This window comes from Phoca vitulina, unplaced genomic scaffold, assembly GCF_004348235.1.
Source record: "Phoca vitulina isolate PV1807 unplaced genomic scaffold, GSC_HSeal_1.0 scaffold40, whole genome shotgun sequence".
NCBI lineage: Eukaryota > Metazoa > Chordata > Mammalia > Carnivora > Phocidae > Phoca > Phoca vitulina.
In genome coordinates this window covers 24,745,131-24,762,749 of record NW_022589743.1, presented here as the reverse complement: position 1 = coordinate 24,762,749, position 17,619 = coordinate 24,745,131, and the positions used below count along the sequence as shown (strand labels likewise).

Genomic DNA, 17,619 nt, shown 5'->3' with positions numbered 1-17,619 from the left:
CCTTTCGGCGTCCCACCCTCCGTTCTTACAGTGGACCCATCCGCACCCACGAATGTGACCGTGTTAGACACTGGCCCTTTAAACAGAAGGCTGGCGGCGCGGGGTGTCCATGTGGAGCTGCTCCATGCCGTGTTGTCCTGCCCGCCCATTGGCCCGCGGCCCGGTGACGTCGCCTAATAGGATGCGAACGCACTGCGGGGGGAGGAACGGAGGCAAAACGCGGAACCGGATCATCACTCCGCTCCCTCCGCTAGTCTCTGGCAGCCTCCTGCCGTCAGCTCCGCCCACGGGCGGATCCCGGGGGAATTGCGACAGCCGGGTGGTTGCAGGAATCAGGTCACGTGTGGGTAGGGAGCGGAGACCCAGGGGTCAGGCCAGTCTCTACCATCGTAAGGTTTCCCTGACCTGGAATATCCTTATTTGAGCTAACTTAAGTCTTAAATTTTCCCCCCTTCTTTTCCTCCAGCAGGACACACTTTGTTGTGAATGACCGCAACACGCAGCCCTGGCTCAACTTGTGGCTTGCCTTCGGGGCGGGGCGAGGCGAGAAAGCGGAAATGCAGGGCGCGAGCGGGGCTGGATATTCTCCCACCCCCACCCAGGCCACGTGTGCGCGCGCCGTCTATAGTGGGCGGGCCAGCCCGCTCGGGACCCCGCCCCTCCCTTCCTGAGACGCCGCGGCCCTGCGGGCGGGGGCTCCGGTCCGGGCTTTGGCTGCGGCCCCGGTGTAGTAGCGGGGGCGGCGGCCGGGGGCAGCGCGGCTCCTTCCCTTGTTGTGTGTGTCGGTGCCTCCTCGCCATCTTGTTGCAAAGCCTTTTCTTGTCGGCGGGACTCCCGGGGGCCGCGGGGCGGGAGGCATCAGAGGGGGAAAAAGAGAGGGAGGGGAAGGAGGGAGGCAGTGCCGCCTTTTGTTTTTTGCATCAAAATTTTTTTAATTTGCAAATTATATTTTGCAAATATTTTGGGAAACAATTTTTTCTCTCCGTGCTCTCCCGTTTTTCCCTGCGGAGTGCGCTGCGCCGCCCAGCCCTGTCGCCCCCCGGAGGTGATCCCTCCCTCCTGCCTGCCCGCCAGCCTGACCTGTGCCCGGCTCGCGGGCCGCAGTCTCGGCCCCGGCGCGCCCCCGGCAGCTCTCGGCGCGATGAGCATAGAGACGCTACTGGAGGCGGCCCGCTTCCTGGAATGGCAAGCGCAGCAACAACAGAGAGCACGTGGTGAGCGGCCGGGCTGGGCCCCTGGGGCACCGGGGAAGGGGAGACGAGCGACCCTGGTCTCTGAACCGACGCGAAACCGCGGGCAGGACCCCTTCCCGGGCGGCCTGCGAAGCCGAGCAGCGCAAGGTTCCGCACAGGAGCCGCCGCCCGGGGAGGAACGTTGGGGGCAGTAAAATTAATTAATGAATTCATTACCGTGCAGTGAGGGACCCGGCTCCTGTGGGCGCCACCTCAGCTGCCTGCCACCCCGTGTGCACCTTTCGTGGGGGCTCCTTTCGCGTGGGTCAGCGGCGCCCTCGGTAGCGCCGAGGATGTGTGAGCCGGTGGGGGGTGGGGTGTGGAATGGTGTTGCGTGGGGGTGGCAGACCCGCGTGTGCGTGCGTGTGTGCACGGGGGAATGTGTGATGTGAGCCTCGAGGAGAGCGGATGAACGGACGTGTACACGGGCGAGTGTATAGTGCACACGAGTGGGCGTGTGTGTAACGGAGTGGGGGGTGGGAATTACTCTACGCCGAGCAGCTCCCCGGCTTCCCTGGCCCTGTGGGGAGGGTGCGGGGGGCGCTCCCGGCCGATCTACGCGCCGCTTGGGGCGGAGGCGGCCTTTGCAGAATGAAATGACATCGCGTGTCTTATGATCCTGGCCAGCCCCGCCTGACCCCGCCTCCCAGAGCTGGGCTGGGTCGCGCTTCAGGGGTTTGGGTGAGAGCTGGGCTGATTGGGTGTCTGCGAAACGGCCCGCAGGTCGCTGGGGGCAGTCCCCGGGCCCCCCTTGCTGCGCCCCACTTTAGTCGGTGTGGAATGTGGCGTGTCTGCGCGTTCCAAACCCGCTCTCGGCTGGAATGTTGCGTGTGCCTGCGTTCCAAGCCCGTTGGTTACACCGGGTGGTGACGTGGACGGGCCCCGCCTCCGACCACGTGCACGGGGGACACTCCCGCTGGGGACAGAGCGGCCCGGCCCCTCCCAGCTGCCTCGCGCTCGGCCGGGGGCGGGGCCTGGGCGGGGCTGGCGAGTGGCCTTGCGCCGGGTTGGGCCCTGGCTCCGGCCGCCGGGCACCTCCCAGGGAGAGCCTGTGCGCTGGAAGGAGGAGCCGCCGAGCTCACCTGTCCATTCTCGCCCCAACCTCCTGTTTTTGATCCTGGGGCAAGGGAAACCCTCAGAATCGCAGGGCGACAGGACATTTAGAGCTCACATATTCCCACTGACGTTTTGGGGAACGTTCTCACCAGGACCTCCTGGCAGTACCCCTAGCTACAATGTGGAATGAGCCAGGCTGAGAAGGGGCAAACTTTGGCGTTCCCTCGGCAGGAAACGAGGATTTCAGATGCTTCCCATCCCACCCGCTCTGTCGGTGGTCCCCAGCTTCAGGGTGCTGCAGGAATAGGGGTTGGAGGGAAAGACCTCCGTTTTCCGGACCATTGAGAGGGCCTCGGCCCTGGATCGGTGTGTGTGCTGTATCCGGGGACTCATGTCCCCTCCAACCTCCCCTCCCCTCCTTCTGCCGGGTTCGTTGTGGTGGAGAGAGTGCTTCGCCCTCCTTTCCTTTCTCTCTGCCTATTGTTGCTTCAATGATGAGTCATGCAGGAGGTAGTAGTGTGTGTTTTGTGCGCGCGCGCCCTGCAGCTTTTGCCGCGGCCGCGGCGGCGGAGGGGGTGGGGTGGGGGGAGCGGCAGCGGGCCAGGGGCGGGGGGAGCGGCGGGTCCGCCCGGCCTAGTGACTGGTCGACCGGCCTCTCAAGGTCAGGAGTCACTCGAGATCTGTGAGATGAGATGCTTGGGTTTTACGGAATTGATGGGCCGGGACATCAGCCAGCGTGCCCCTCCCCCTTATCTTCTGGGTCCCGAGCAGGGTCAGGCCCTGGACAGTGATGGTGGTGACCGAGAATGTCCTGTTTGCGGGCGCAGCGAGGGGGCGAGGGGAGGAGGGTGCGTGCACAAGAATTGGAGAGACTTGAGTCACCTGCTGCCACCAGCAGAGTGCAATTCAGGCGTACCTATTGTGTCCTTGCTGTGTATCAGGCACTGTGCTAGAGGTGAACAGGGTTGACCCTGTTTTTTCCCCAAGGGAACAACCACTTCACCTTCACTTTACCCTCAGACTGATTGGTCTTATGGGGAAGGGGAGAGGACCCCCCCCACTATCATCTCCCCCACCCTTTCCAAAATACTAAGTCCAGAGCTGACAGTAAGGGCAGGGATGATGTGTGCAACACTGCAAAGGAGCCTGGGAATGGTTCTCTCCTAAGAAGTTGCAGAGCCCTGCCCCTCCCCCAGGTGGTGAGAACTGGGGGCAGGGAGCTGAGCAGAGGCCCAGTTTAACTGACCAGTCACAGTTCCTTCTTGGTGGGGCCAGAGGTCTTAGGGGATGGATGGTGCAAAGCCAGATCTACTCCAAAAGCTCACGTGCAGATGGCTAGATTTAGCCGCAGCACGTCAATCTCAAATTCATTTTTTCCCCCTCCTTGAGGTTCTGTCTTCTGGCTTGGGGTGGGGACAGTGGGAGAGAAGGGGTCATGTGTGGACCTGGTGACCAGAACTGCTTTCCTGGGTATGTACCTGATGAACAGCTCTGGACAGGGATCCTCTTATCCATGTCCCCTTTCAGTTTCAAGGGTGGGTTTCCTGACTTAGACCAGCCAGATTGCTCCCTTGATGCACCTGAGGATGTGTGTGCACATGTATGTGTGAGAGGGAAAAAGTCGTCAGCAGGAGGGCCTGGTCATTTCCAGCATTCATGGAGGTGGCTCAAATGGGACCCTCTTCTACCTGACCTAGTCACATCCTGGGGCCTGCCTTATGCACCAAGTTTCCTATTAGCCTGAAGAAGGGGAGAACTCCCCCTGAACACGGGCTACCTAGTGTAGACTCCTCAGGCCCCAGCCCTGTGCCTGCTGTGGCCCCTGAATCACCCCAGACGTGTCATGCTAACTTATCTGGGGCCAGCGTCGTGGGCATGTTTGCGAGTGGGAGAGGGAGTGCACGCCTGGCTGCCGCAGAGCATTATTTTACAGAGCCCGAATCTGTTCTGTTACTGAGGGAGTCCCCTGAGTGACTGCCAGCTTGCTCCCCCCACTTTGTTTCCCCCTCCGCAGGGCATAGGAAGAGGGTCACTGCTGGGTGGGGAGGAGGCAGGAAGCTTTGGTGGGCTGCATCTGGCCTGGGACACCCCCTCTTCCCCACCAGTCAAGATTTTTCCTGCTGATCCAGGTGTGATAGAGCCTGGCTGTTGCCCTGGGTCCCTCCCAGCGCCTGTGAGGCGTAGCTGCCTGACTCTGGAACGGAGAGGGTAGGTGAGAAGGTTGCCATCTCCTGGATGAGCGGTGGGTTCCTTTCAAATATGGGGAATATGAGGTTTACTTTCATTCTGGGTTCCCAGGGCACCTGTCCTCGGGGCTTGGGGCCCTCTCTGTCCCACTGCTAATGGGAGAGTGGAACCCTGGTCCCAAACCCAATGAAAGTTTGGGTCCCGGCCCAAAGGTGGACTGTGTTGGGCCCTGGAGCTGAGGGGGAGGGGATGGGAAGGGGGGAGGGGGGAGCAGTGCGGGGGATGGACTGGGTAGCTGGTCAGTGGCCTTCCGCAGACCACTCTGCCCGCGGGGTCTCTGGGCAGCTGGAGGGCAGACAGCTGGTTTTCTCCGGGGCTGTAACAGAAGCCAGTGCCGGCCGGAAAGGCCTGGGAGAGCGCTGCCCTCATTGGAGCAGGCCTGGCAGCTCCCCTTCCTGAAGGGCAGGGGCCACGGAAGAGGCCTGTGCTGCTGGGAAACCACTGAGCGCTTCCCTCTCACGACACCGCTCGACTTCCTCCTTCGCCCCTGAGGGAGGGAGGGGCTCCGAGCCGGCCCGGCTCACACTCACTTTGTCGGTTGGCCCAAGGGCCCCAGTGGGGGGTTGATGCCCTCCTCCGTAGGGGCGTGCCTGCCGGCCCTGCTGTCAGCTCAGTTAGTCAGCAGTGGCCAATCCCGGACCGCAGGAGCGCTGGTGGACCAGCCCGCTCCCTGGCCTGGGGGCTACAGCTGCTTCCCAGGGCCCCTGCCCAGCCCTGTGGCCGGGGAACCGGAATGGTGGGGCCTGGAGAGCACCGGGCAGGGTGGAGACGGAGAGGTACTTCTGGCTCAGGAAGGGCCCTCCCCTTCCCCTGGTCCTGGCCGGCTCCAGAGCAGGCCTCACCTTGCAGCAGGGCTTGCAGCCGAGATGCTGAATGGACAGGTGCAGGGCTGCCTTCCTTTCCTTCCTGCCCGCCTCTTACCTCTCTGGCTGTGCTGCTGGTGGGGGATGGCGGGGGAGGGATTTGGGAGCAGTGAGTTCTAGCACCACAGAGGGCAGAGGAGGACCGAATGTGTGTGTGGTCCCTGAGGAAACCAGACACTGCGCCCTGGCCTGGGACTCCTGGGCCTGATGTCCTCATGTGCGAACTGAAGATGATGTCCCAGCCCTGCCTGTGGCATGGACTCTTGTGAGGATCCAGGTGTGTGTGTACAGACGCCTAGTGAGCATGTGCTTACAGAGCAGGTATGGGCATCCGCCAGGTGTCAGGATTCCTGGCTGGGTCTGGTTTCAGTTTTACCTGTGACTTGCTCTGTGACTCTCAACAAATCACTTTGCCTCTCTGAGCTCATTTATTTCATCTTGAAGGTACTTGGTACAAACTGTTGAAGGCCTTCCCCAGAAGCTATGATCTATCCCCCCCGCTCCGTTCTCCTGTAGTGGCATGTGAGGGTTTTCGCCGACTGGCCTCTGCCCACCTTATCTGTCACCCCACTCCCCTCAGCCTTGTTGTTCCTGAACTTCCCTGCACCAGCCTAACCCCTCAACCTTCAGGTTGCCAGGCCTCCAGCACCCTCGCTGACTACTCCTGCACTGTCTTTCTACAGCCTCTCTCCTCTCCCAGCCTGGATTGTTCTCTGTTACTTGTCCTTCCCCTCATCCAAAGCAGAGACCAGGTCTCTTGTGTTGTTCACTGCTGTGCCCCCCGGCACTTAGCCCCATTGCCTGGCTGGCTGTAGATAGGTATTTGTGGTGTCTCGGGCTGAGCACTGACTGGGACAGGGTCAGAGGCCGCGTTCTGCTTGAAAGACTTCAGAAGCTGGAGGCCAGGACTGCCGCCCGCTGAGACGCCCCTTGTGTTCTCTCTGCACAGAGGAGCAGGAGCGGCTCCGCTTGGAGCGGGACAGAGAGCAGGAGCAGAAGAAGGCCAGCAGCCTGGCCAGGCTGGCCCACGCCCTGCCCGTGGAGGAACCCCGCATTGAAGCACCACCCCTACCTCTGTCCCCCCCAGCGCCCCCCCCAGCACCCCCACCCCCACTTGCCACCCCCACCCCACTGACTGTCATTCCTATTCCAGTAGTGACCAACTCTCCTCAGCCTCTGCCCCCGCCCCCACCACTGCCTCCTGCAGCCCAGCCTTTGCCCCTGGCGCCTCGCCAGCCAGCCCTGGTTAGCACCCCTGGACTCAGCATTAAGGAGTCTGCTCCCTTGCCCACCAGGCCGCAGGTGCCCAACCCTGCTCCCCTGCTGCCAGACTCTAAGACCACCCTTCCGCCCACTGGCAGCCCCAAGCCTTTGCAGCCCCTCCCCACACCCATCCTGACCATAGCACCTCACCCTGGAGTTCAGCCCCAGCTGGCCCCCCAGCAGCCACCCCCACCCACTCTTGGGACCCTGAAGTTGGCACCAGCCGAAGAAGTCAAATCCAGCGAACAGAAGAAGAGGCCTGGGGGGTGAGTGAGGTGTGGCAGAGTCCAGGCTGGTGGGATGGAGAACTGCCCACACTCTGGGCTGTGTGTGCAAGAGAAAGTAGCCCCTCCTAAGCTCATCCTTCAAAACCATGTCCTACCTCTCCAACTGAGAAGCATCGTACTATATTTGGACAGTTCTCACTGTGCCTGTGTCCATTCCCCATTGCCCTCTGTTGTCAGGCTTCCGTGTTCTCTGACCCCCTCAAGGATGGGCCGATGGCATTGCCAGGCCTTTGGACAGAGTATTGGATTGGGGATCTCTTGGGTGAGGGCTGGGGTCAACTGGCTATTTCTGTGAGCCCCAGGAGGCCTTCTGTCTCCTCACAGGTGGACAAGGGCAGGATGGAGGATTAAAGGGATTGTGAATTATGAGCATACATGTGCCCTCCAGGGGGTATACACGCCTCGGCACAGGGTGAATATCTCCCATTGCTGCTTTGTACGGAGAATAAACCACCTGTGGCATTTGGGGAGTGGGGGCAGGAAGGCCATCTAATTGGGCCCTCCTCCCTGAACCTCCTTTCCTGTCTGTCTGGGTTTCAGGATCGGAACCAGAGAAGTCCACAACAAATTGGAGAAGAACAGGTGTGTGCGCGTGCGGGGTGTGTGTGTGTCTCTGGGCCCGCCCCGCCCCCTACAGGGACTGGTCCCACCCTTGGTCCCCCAAGCTCTCCTGGGGCCTACTCCCCCGCCCCCAGCCCCCGCCCCCCCCCCAGGTGCTGGCTAACCAGCGCCACTCCCTCTCTCCAGGAGGGCCCATCTGAAGGAATGCTTTGAGACCCTGAAGCGCAACATCCCCAACGTGGACGACAAGAAGACGTCGAATCTGAGTGTGCTGCGGACGGCGCTGCGGTACATCCAGGTATGGGGGAGGGAGGCACCGCCGAGAGGAGGGCGGGCGGTGGCCGCAGCGCCAGCTTCCTCTCCACTCCCGCCCGCCCTCTTCCCCTCGCCGCGGCCCCGCCCCGCCCCGCCCCGCCCTGCCCTCGCTCCCTCTCCGGCTCCCCCGCCCGCCTCCACGCGGGCGCTGAGCACATGGCCCGGCTGACGTCAGCGGGGCTCCCCGCCCGCGAGGGGGCGGGGGGACGGGCGCGCGTGCGCGGGGGAGGGCGGCCGCGGCGTTCCCCTCTCCCCCTTCCCCGCCGGGCCGCCCCGCGGAGCCCCGCCATCTGCGCCGCCCCCGCAGCTCGGTCCCCCGGTGCCCGGGCCCGTGCTACCACCTGGCGCTGTTAGTGCCCCCGCGGGTGAGAAGGGCGTGGCGCGGCCCCAGCGCCTCCACCCCGCCCGCAGTGCCTGGGCGGGAACCCGGACTCGGCCCGAGAGCCTGTCGCTCGTGGTGGGGTGGGGAGTCCCCTGGGCGTGGCTCCCTGCAGACGGCGGCGCGCCGGTGAGGCCCCCCACTCTGACCCCAGAATGATTAAGAGCCTTCCAGTGAGAGTACTGAGGTGCCACGACTCGAGTTTGGGGGTTAAACCGGGGAAATGTGGTGGTCTGGGTGACCAAAACAGTCCTGGGGTCACCGACCTTTAAAAATTACGCTCTCCTGCCTGGGTTTTTAAAAGCCCCTTTTCAAGGGGCCCTCCTGGCCGTGTGTTCCTCTCCCCTTGGGGCACTGGCTTCCCTCCGCAGTACGGGGTGGGGGGCTCCCGCCAGATAAGACAGTTGCCATGACGGCCCCGTGTTTCGGTTTCCCTGGAAACCGGCCGAGGGTTCCGCGTGCCGGGAAGGAGGCTGTGGGGGTGGGGCGGGCGGCGGAGACGGAGTCGGAACCGAGCCGTTGGGGAGTGGGAGGGACTTATCGCTGCCTACCCGCGCGGGGTGGGGGCGGGGGAAGCTTGGGGTCCCCTGTCCGCGTGCTCGGGCAGCTGTGGGGGGGGGGCGGGTAGCGACAAGGTCCCCCTGGGATGGGGGTCAGGGAGGGTCCGACCGAAGTAGGAGCCAGAGGCGTGGTCCTACCCCTCCCCCCGGCCAAGACTGCGGGGTCACAGCCCTGAGGTAACCGGAGCCTGACTCGTTCCTGGGGCGGAGGCGCTGCTACGCCACTGCTCCCAGCCGGCGGCTCCCCTCCTGCCTCCCGCGAACGCGCGCCTTTCCGCCCGCCCTGCGGGCGAGGGGGAGTGGCTGGCGCGCCTCCAGGCTGCTTTCCTGCACCCGGGAGGGGCGGAGCCGGGCTCGGGGATTGGCGGGGCCGGGTTGGGGCGGGGCTTCCGCGCGCCGAGCGGTGGGGTGCCGCGGGCGGGGAGTGACGCTGCAAAGCCGGGTCCGCGTGGGTGCGCGCGTGCTCCGGGAGGGGCGGGGCGGGGCGTCGCTTGCGGCGGGTCTGGCCTCGGAGGAGGAGGGGCCCTGGGAGGCCTACTTCCTACATGTTTTTGTAGAACTTGATCTTGAGAATATTACTGGTTCTTCAGTCATTCCTAATCATATGGCCTAGGAGCAAATCCTTAAGTGCTGTGACGTTCTTTTGAATATCAGTTTCTTCTGTACTGCCATTTTGCTAAATAGGAAAGAAAAAGTATTTTCATCATGGGGATGTTAGGAGGATGCGTCCTCTCTAAGTACCAACTTCATAGCAATTACTGAGATACAGGAAGGATGGAATAGCACATTCCACTTTATAGACACATACTTAGGAAGGGGAGCCTTGTTTGAATGACAATTGAAAATAAATTAGAGGGGCGCCTGGGTGGCTCAGTTGCTTAAGCGACTGCCTTCGGCTCAGGTCATGATCCTGGAGTCCCAGGATCAAGTCCCACATCGGGCTCCCTGCTTAGCGGGGAGTCTGCTTCTCCCTCTGACCCTCACCCCTCTCATTCTCTCTCTCTCTCTCATTCTCTTTTTCTCAAAAATAAATAAAATTTAAAATAAATAAATAAATAAATAAATTAGAAATAGAGACTCAGTAGAACCAGCAGGCATGGGCCTGGGCTGAGTAGGCAGCGAGGTGTACCCAGGCTGTTCCTAAGAGATATTTGTCCTGGGGCAATGGAAGCAGAAATACAAAACTTAACAAGGCTTTCTAAATCCTTAACCTCACTCATTTGTTTATTCATTTAGGTACTTTGGACAGCTCTGTGTCTGACTCTGAGAGTAAAGCAGGAAGCAAAGAAAAAAGCGTGGGTCTCTGTCTTCATAGGTTTGGTCTTGGTGGCAGATTATAAACAAATAAAACAGAGGACTGTGCCATGAGGACGTAAAAGGGTCAGGGATCACAGAATCTGTTCTAGGGAGTGAGGGAAGTTGTTGCTGAGGAAGGGGCATTCGAGCTGAGACCTGAAGGTTTCAGGGTGACCTAGGCAAAACAGAGGGCAGAGGCCCAGCGCAGGCCAGTTTCTCCAACAGGGGGGAGCAGGATGCAGTTTTGGAAGTTAAAGGTGGTCATGCGGTTGCCACGTAGAGATGGGGGCAGCAGGGCACTAGATGGGAGTCAAAAGGGAGTAGTAGAGAGACCCCGTTAGCTGTGTAGACTGAAGGCTTTGGGTGTGTGCTGAGGTGGAAAGCTGTAGCCCCCAGGCAGACTCAGAGTGGCTAGGAGGGGCGAAAGGGTTTGAAGAAAGCCACAGGGAAGTGGACAAAAACAGGAAGAGGAGTAGGCAGGTAACAAACTGTGCATCCAGGCAGTCTTAGGAAATGTGTTTAAAATGAAGCAATGTGGACAAAAGCTAGACCCTGGGGAAACTTTCCAGGGGCCTCTGGGCCTGTGGAGAACTGGGCTAGTTAAGAAAAAGAGGTCTTGACCTCTGAGTTTCTCCCAGAGCCAGAAATCTACTCTCCTTGCTGGTGGGTAGAGTTCAGGATGGTCACTTCCAGCCCCCCAGCAGCAAGGTTCAAGTGAGAGCTGACTCACCCTAGGCCCCATCATTGGTATGGCCTCATCTGATATCATGTCCAGCAAACTGGCCTCTCAGGGTAGAGCCAAGTGAGAAGCCAGCCGTGTGTGTGTGTGTGTGTGTGTGTGTGTGTGTGTGTGTGTTTGCGTGTGCCTCAGTGTGTAAGGGAGGGATCTTTCTGGCAGAACTGTGGAGAGAAGCAGGTTAAATCTCAAAAGCCAGGATGTAGAGGAGGCCGTGTGTGGCCTGGGACTGCCGGCAGAATTGTAAAGCTACCAGGTTTCAGGCCAGAACAGAGTATGGTTGTATCTGGGTTGTGTGTTGCAGGCACTAATGGTTTGAGGCATTCCTGACTGGTGAGATCAGAAATACAAGGAGTTTGGGGCTCCCGGAGGGAGTGGGTGAAGTTGAGGATCTTGCCATACCCAGGAGGGGCGAGGGGCAAGTGAACAGTCAGGAAGGCTGCTGTGAGACTGCTCGTAGTAAATGGAATCAGGGCAAACTCAGTCCATCGGGTGACTGATTCCCTGTGACAGAGGGACAGGACAGAGGTGGGAATCCACATGCTCACATCCTGACATATCCTTCCCCTGGGGCTAAGATACGCATAGTTCTGTCCTGGCCGCTGGTAGGTTCGAGGGAAAAAGCTAATTATGGAATAGTCCTTGCCCTTACTCACCGCGTTGGACGGGGACCGTGTGTACTGAGGTGGAAAGACAAAACATGAAGTTTTTAGGGGGTCGTCTGAGCCAGTGTCTGATTAAGTACTGATGGTCCTATTAAGTGCTCGAGTGTGGGCTGCCGCGTCAGGAAGGGCTCAAGGGCCTGGGACGGGGAAGGGTGGTGGGGGCTCGGGTGTGGGCTTGGAACACAAGCAGATAAGATGCAGGGGGGGCGAGAAAGGAGGATCTGTGTGTGAGACGGGGTTCAGAGAGGAGAACCAAGACGAGCTGGAGAGTTTGGTGTGTGCAGGGTCCGTGGGTTCTGCACCTGCCGGGACCGGCAAGCCTTGGAAGACAGGAGCTCAGGAGCAGCGCAGGTTCGGAGGTTTCGGGGTGCAGCAGGGCAAGTGTGTCCGTGTTCGGTGGCCCCAGCGCTCGTGACGTGCCTGGGCCAAGGAGAAGCTGGCAGCAGGGAGATCTGCAAGACTTCAAGGAGTCCATTTAATAGGGCATCAGAGTGGTCATGGAGGACACAGGCTGGCCTTCTGGAGCTGCAAATAAGTCCTGTGTGAGGGGAAACTGGAGACACTTACGACGGGAAGCCCGGCACGCGGCCCCTGTGCGAGCGCCCCCCACACGCACAGCTGCCTGTGTGCCCGGACAGCCGTGGGCTCCGTGGCCAGGGGCGCTCCCTCCTGGTGCTCTTAGTGAGGGGGGGTGGCCTCAGAGTCACGGGGCGGGGCCAACCGGAACCTGGGGTGAAGGGCGGAAGTGTCTCCGGCGGTGCTCAGTGCAGCTCAGCTACAGGTGTGGAAGGAGGGGGCGCGTTCCAGGGCTGGGGGATCCGCCAGCAGCCCGGGGACTCTGGAGGGCGGCAGGCGATGGTGAGAGGCAGCCCAGGTGGGCACCGCGGGCAGCGGCCCAGGGCCAGGCGGAGGGTGCCGAGCCAGCGGCTGCCCGAGCCAGACGGAGGCAGGTGGAGAAGAAATGCGGGGGGGTGGGGGGCGGCTCCTCAGGGACACTGAAGTGGAGGAGACTAGGGAATGATGCTGTGGAGAGAGGGGCAGGATCGTCGGGGGTTCTTTGGGGAATGAGTTCCAAGGCGGGTAGCTTGTGGCGTGGCGACTGACCGCGTGGTATGAGCGTGCCGGGGGCCTTGAGCGGCGCCGAGGAGTCCGTTTCCCCTTCTGTCCTCCGCAGGATGGAGCGAAGAGGCTGCGGGGCAGGTGGATGGGGCCAGAGGCCCAGAAGCTCCTCCGGACAAAGTTGATGTGGGTGGGGGCAGGGGAGGGCGTTCCTCCTGGGGACGAGCTGACTGCAGCTGTGCTTTGTGTCGGTGGTGCGTGTTGGAGAGCGCGCAGTGCACAGGCCAGGGGGCCTCACGGCGCCTCACGGGCCCGGGCGCGGACCAGGGGCGGGTGTGGTCTCCCGCAGCCCCCTCACTGCGGACCTGGCCCTGGGGGCTGAGTGGCCTGGAGACCAGCGTGGCCGTGGGGAGAGGTTTCCGTACTGGGGGCCCTCTAGCTCCTGCTCAGGGTATCGTTCGGGCCCTTGCCTTGTTCTCCAGTCTCTGAAGAGGAAGGAGAAGGAATATGAGCATGAGATGGAGCGCCTGGCTCGGGAGAAGATCGCCACGCAGCAGCGGCTGACCGAGCTCAAGCACGAGCTGAGCCAGTGGATGGACGTGCTGGAGATAGACCGCGTGCTCCGGCAGACTGGCCAGCCCGAGGACGACCAGGCCTCCACCTCCACAGCCTCGGGTGAGTCCGCCCCTCCCTGGCCAGGCCCCCCCCCCTCCCGGCTCCACGCCTCCCAGACCCCAGGGGCATTTACTACTCCAGCCTCGGGTTTCCCAAGCTCTTCTGACCTGTCCCTGTCCCCGTGTCCCCCCACAGAGGGTGAGGACAACATAGACGAGGATATGGAGGAGGACCAGGCCGGCCTGGGCCCACCTAAACTGAGCCATCGCCCCCACCCGGAGCTGCCGAAGCCACCGCCCAGTGCCGCCCCCGCGCCTCCGCCTCCCCATGCACACCCGCACTCCCAGCCTGTGGCCCTGTCCCCCGTCCCCCTGCCTGGGCAGCAGCCGCCAGCACAGCAGAAGACCCCTCTGCCGGCCCCTCCTCCCCCACCGGCTGCCCCTGCGCAGACGCTGGTGCCGGCCCCAGCCCACCTGGTGGCTGCAGCTGGCGGGGGCTCCACGGTCATCGCCCACACGGCCACCACCCACGCCTCAGTCATCCAGACTGTGAACCACGTTCTCCAGGGCCCGGGCGGCAAGCACGTCGCCCACATTGCACCCTCAGCCCCCAGCCCTGCTGTGCAGCTGGCGCCCGCCACGCCCCCCATCGGCCACATCACAGTGCACCCTGCTGCCCTCAACCACGTGGCCCACCTCGGCTCCCAGCTGCCCCTGTACCCGCAGCCCGTGGCGGTGAGCCAGCCCGTGGCGGTGAGCCACATTGCCCACACCCTCTCACACCAGCAAGTGAATGGCACAGCCGGGCTGGGGCCCCCAGCCACGGTCATGGCGAAGCCGGCCGTGGGGGCTCAGGTGGTGCACCACCCCCAGCTGGTGGGCCAGACAGTGCTCAACCCTGTGACCATGGTCACCATGCCCTCCTTCCCGGTCAGCACGCTCAAGCTGGCTTGAGGAGGAGGGCCACTCAGAGGCCCCCAGTGGGGGCAGGGAGGGGGAACCCGTCCCCCACTCTCTCCCACCCACCAGCTCCACACATTCCAGCCAGGCCGAGGCCCGCCGCACCCACCCCCACCCCCAGGCCTCCTAGGGGAGGGGGTGCAGAGACTCTGAGCCAGGGGAGGGAGGGCCACCCCGGGGAGCTGGGCGCGGGGCAGGGGGTCTGCCCTAGGACTTGAGCACGTGATGAGACACTCTGGTGTATGTGCCACTCGCCTGGCCTGGTGCCGGCTCCAGTGCCCTTCCTGCCTCCCCGCCTTGTCCCCTGCAGCCTGCGCCGTGGGTGTTGTGTTCTGCTGACCGCCCCGCCCCGCCTGCCTCCCAGTGCTGCCGCTGCTCGTGTGGGGGCCACGGGCCCGGGGCCTCCATCCGGAGCCTCAGCCTTCGCTTCCCAGGCCTTTCCGGGGAGGGGGGGAAAGCAGGCAGGGAGCAGAACGGAAGCAACTTGGCCCAGAAATCTGGGTGCGTCGGGGGCTCTGCTCTGAGTGCCGGTGACAGATCCTAGGACGGGGCTGCGCTGCGGTCCCATCCAGGCAGGTGGGCCCCCCGGCCTAGGGTTCTCCGACCCAGCTGCGGTCACTGATTCGTTACCGCAGAAGCTAGTTAAGAGGAGTCGCTACCAACAACTACCCCACGCTGTTGCTAAGCTCCCTGAGCGCCCCCCCCCAGTCTTTGCTACTGGGCTCCTGACCTTGGGAGGGTAGGCTGAGGGTGGGGGCTGGGAAGGAAGGGCTTGGCTGGCCTGTCGCCATGCTGGCCCTCCCCAGCACTGCCTGGGTCTGGGCTGAGGAGAGAGCTTCTCTGGACCCCCTGGGCCTGGCTCTTGGCTTCCCAAAGGCAGAGGGGATGGGGTGCTGTCGCATTGGCCGCCCTGCTTCCCTGGCCTCTGCTCAGTGCTATGCGCTCCCCCGAGTGCCTCCTGTAGCCTCGAGCCGGCGTCTGGTCTGGGTTCTGGGAGCCTGAAGCCACACTGCTGAGGCCCTCAGGAAGTCAGAATCCAGGGGCTGGGCCAAATGCCCAGGCCCCTTCCCTGATGCCCTCGGGGGAGGGGGGCCCTGTAGAGCAGGGAGGAGGGCTGCTACTTCTGCCCCAACTAGTCTGTCTCTGGCATCATCTCTGTCTTTCCCCTGAACATCCACTTTTCTTCTCCAGTGGGCTCTTCTGAGTGTGCCACAACCTTCCTCTGAGGAAGGTCCTTCGTTGGATCTAGGGCAGGGCTGAGCTTGGGGTGGGGGGGAGCGAGGGGGCCTGTGTGCAGGGCCTGCTGCTTTCCCTGCCTCTGCCGACTGCCTTGGCTTCTCTTTTTATGTGGGTATTTATTACAAGTGGCCTTGTGTCAGACACACACTCAGTTGTACACACATGCACACTCGCCTCCCCACCTGGACACACACACTGGCCAGTGGCCTTTCGATGTGGGGAGGGGAAGCCAGTGTCCCCAGGTGTGACCTTTGCTTTGATGGGCAGGGGGAGGGACGTGCAGGATACTGAGGAGGCTTGCAAAGGTCTTGAACAGATTTGGACACCTCAGAACTCTCAGTTCTTTCCTTGTCCTGGAGACCTCCCCGGGGCCTGTTCTCCTCCGTCTCGCCTGGGGTGGGGAAAGGGAAGGCCTCTGGTCATCTAGAGGCCCCCAGGAGGGAGCCTCACACCCACCCCACCAGCTTGCTGCCTTCCTGCCCCTGCAGCCACCACCCGCCACCCTGGTTCTTGGGGAAACCAGCTTCTGCTCTTCCCCGAGAGATTACAACTGAGGGAGCCGGATGGGCCTGGTGCCCAGGGAACAGTCAGAGAAGCATTGGGGAACCTGCCCTTTCCGGCTCTGTTAACCTCCCTGCATTCTGAGGCCATTCCGGAGTTGAAAGCGTGTCAGCCAGGGGCCTCTCGGGCCTGCACAGATACCTCATCCGCCCGCTCACTGCCCCTGCCCCTCCCCACCCCAGCAGTGGGGGCCTTCGAATCTAGTGCCGAATGACTATGTCCAGATTGGTGACGATGGGTGTTGTTGCTGTTGTTTTTGTTGTTTGTGAACGCTGTGATGCTGTGTGCCCGAGAGGGCAGCCGCCGCCCAGCCCTCCCTTGGGCATCTATCTCCCCTCTGAGAGCTGTCAGGACCACGTCTGTCCTCACCCTGTGGGACCGCCTGCCCATCCCCCTCCCTAGCCCTTCCAGCCTGGGGGACGCGTGCGTGCACACACACATACACACACACACACCTTACCTCTCATGCGTGTTTTACTTTTTGATGTTAAGAGTGGCTCACTGGCTGGGAGCCTTTACCTCGGGGAGAGGGGGAGGTTGGTTCCTTGGGGGGCCAAAGAAGGGCAGGGAGTGCCTGGAGGGGAATGAGGGGTCATCATAACCCCTGCTCTCCAGGAACAGCTTCTCCCCCATCCCAGGGTTCCATCCCCATCCCCCAAAGAGGTGGCCCTTGTTTACAGTGAGGACTCGGTCACTGTGTCTCCGTTTCCTGAAATACAAACTGTAGCGACCCCAGACTGTAGAGATTTTTATGTGTTTGGATACATCTGCTGTGTGGGAAAAAAAAAAAAACAAAACAAAACCCTACAAAAACCCTAATTTTGTACATATTGTATTTTTACTATTGAACTGTATTCTAGTGGCTGTTCATGCTCCAAGACTTTAGGTATTGAGACATGAATACTATCCATGTAATAAGCACTTGCCTGGAATAAAATATAAAACTGAAATAAACCTGCACTGAAACCAGAGATGGAGCCGCCAGGCTGCAGCATCCGGGTCACTCTGTTGCAACAGGAGGCCTCCACCTCTCAGGAAGGACCTCCAGCAAGAAGCATCGGGGGCCTTGCCTCGTTGTCCTTTGAGGGGGGCAGGTTCCTCCAGCAGCTTTGGTGCTGGTCAGTTTTAGAAGATTCGGAACCTTCTGGTTCTGATGCCAATGTTCAATCCTAAACAAGCTCTGAACTGCAGTTCTGGTCTTCCTTATGCTTTTGTAATACTTTCTACTTCCTCAAACCATTTTTACAAACACTATCTTGTTTCATCTCTTAACAGCATGGTGGAGTACATAAGCCAAGAACTAGCCCTGTTCTGGCAGGTAAGGAAACAGGTTTGAGGTGGCCAAGTGACTTGTACGCTCACACAGGTCGCCTGGGAGCCTGGGGAGCTGCAGTCAGATCTGACAACTCCGGCAGTTCCCTAGCGTGTGCCACTCAGCCCTGGGGCCTGCCGCAGAGCTGGGGATCCTGAACTTGAGAAAGTTCCAATAGGAAAGGTGGGGGGACTGCCCTGGATCGGTGCACAGAACGGGGAGAGGCTTCTTGAGAGGGGATGTGCTTCTGAGGTGGTAAGTCAGGCCAGGTCATCTGGGGAGTCCATGAGGGAAAGGAACAAGAAGAGGAAGAAGTCGGAGGGCAGGACTCAAAGAACCATGTTCTAAGATGGGCCTGGAAGACCCTTGTCCTTATAACTACATCTCTCCCAGTTTAGGGGAAATCAGCCCTTT

The 17,619-nt window shown here is 61.4% G+C and overlaps 1 protein-coding gene across 1 annotated transcript; it reads left to right on the top strand.

Annotated features, from left to right (window-relative positions):
- Positions 1 to 927: 927 nt before the first annotated feature.
- Positions 928 to 16,862, top strand: MNT (MAX network transcriptional repressor). The gene is made up of 6 exons (XM_032429035.1): positions 928 to 1,214; positions 6,348 to 6,927; positions 7,489 to 7,530; positions 7,696 to 7,807; positions 13,002 to 13,194; positions 13,330 to 16,862. Exons 1-6 carry the CDS (start codon positions 1,142 to 1,144, stop codon positions 14,085 to 14,087), a joined length of 1,758 nt encoding a protein of 585 aa, XP_032284926.1. The 5' UTR covers positions 928 to 1,141; the 3' UTR covers positions 14,088 to 16,862.
- Positions 16,863 to 17,619: the final 757 nt, after the last annotated feature.

What these genes read in the sequence shown, in the direction of transcription:
- MNT (XM_032429035.1), top strand. Translation starts at nt 1,142, where the DNA reads ATGAGCATAGAGACGCTACTGGAGGCGGCCCGCTTCCTGGAATGGCAA. An exon ending in AACAAATTGGAGAAGAACAG is followed by an intron (nt 7,531 to 7,695) that starts GTGTGTGCGCGT and finishes CCCTCTCTCCAG; the next exon opens with GAGGGCCCATCTGAAGGAAT. An exon ending in CGGCGCTGCGGTACATCCAG is followed by an intron (nt 7,808 to 13,001) that starts GTATGGGGGAGG and finishes CTTGTTCTCCAG; the next exon opens with TCTCTGAAGAGGAAGGAGAA.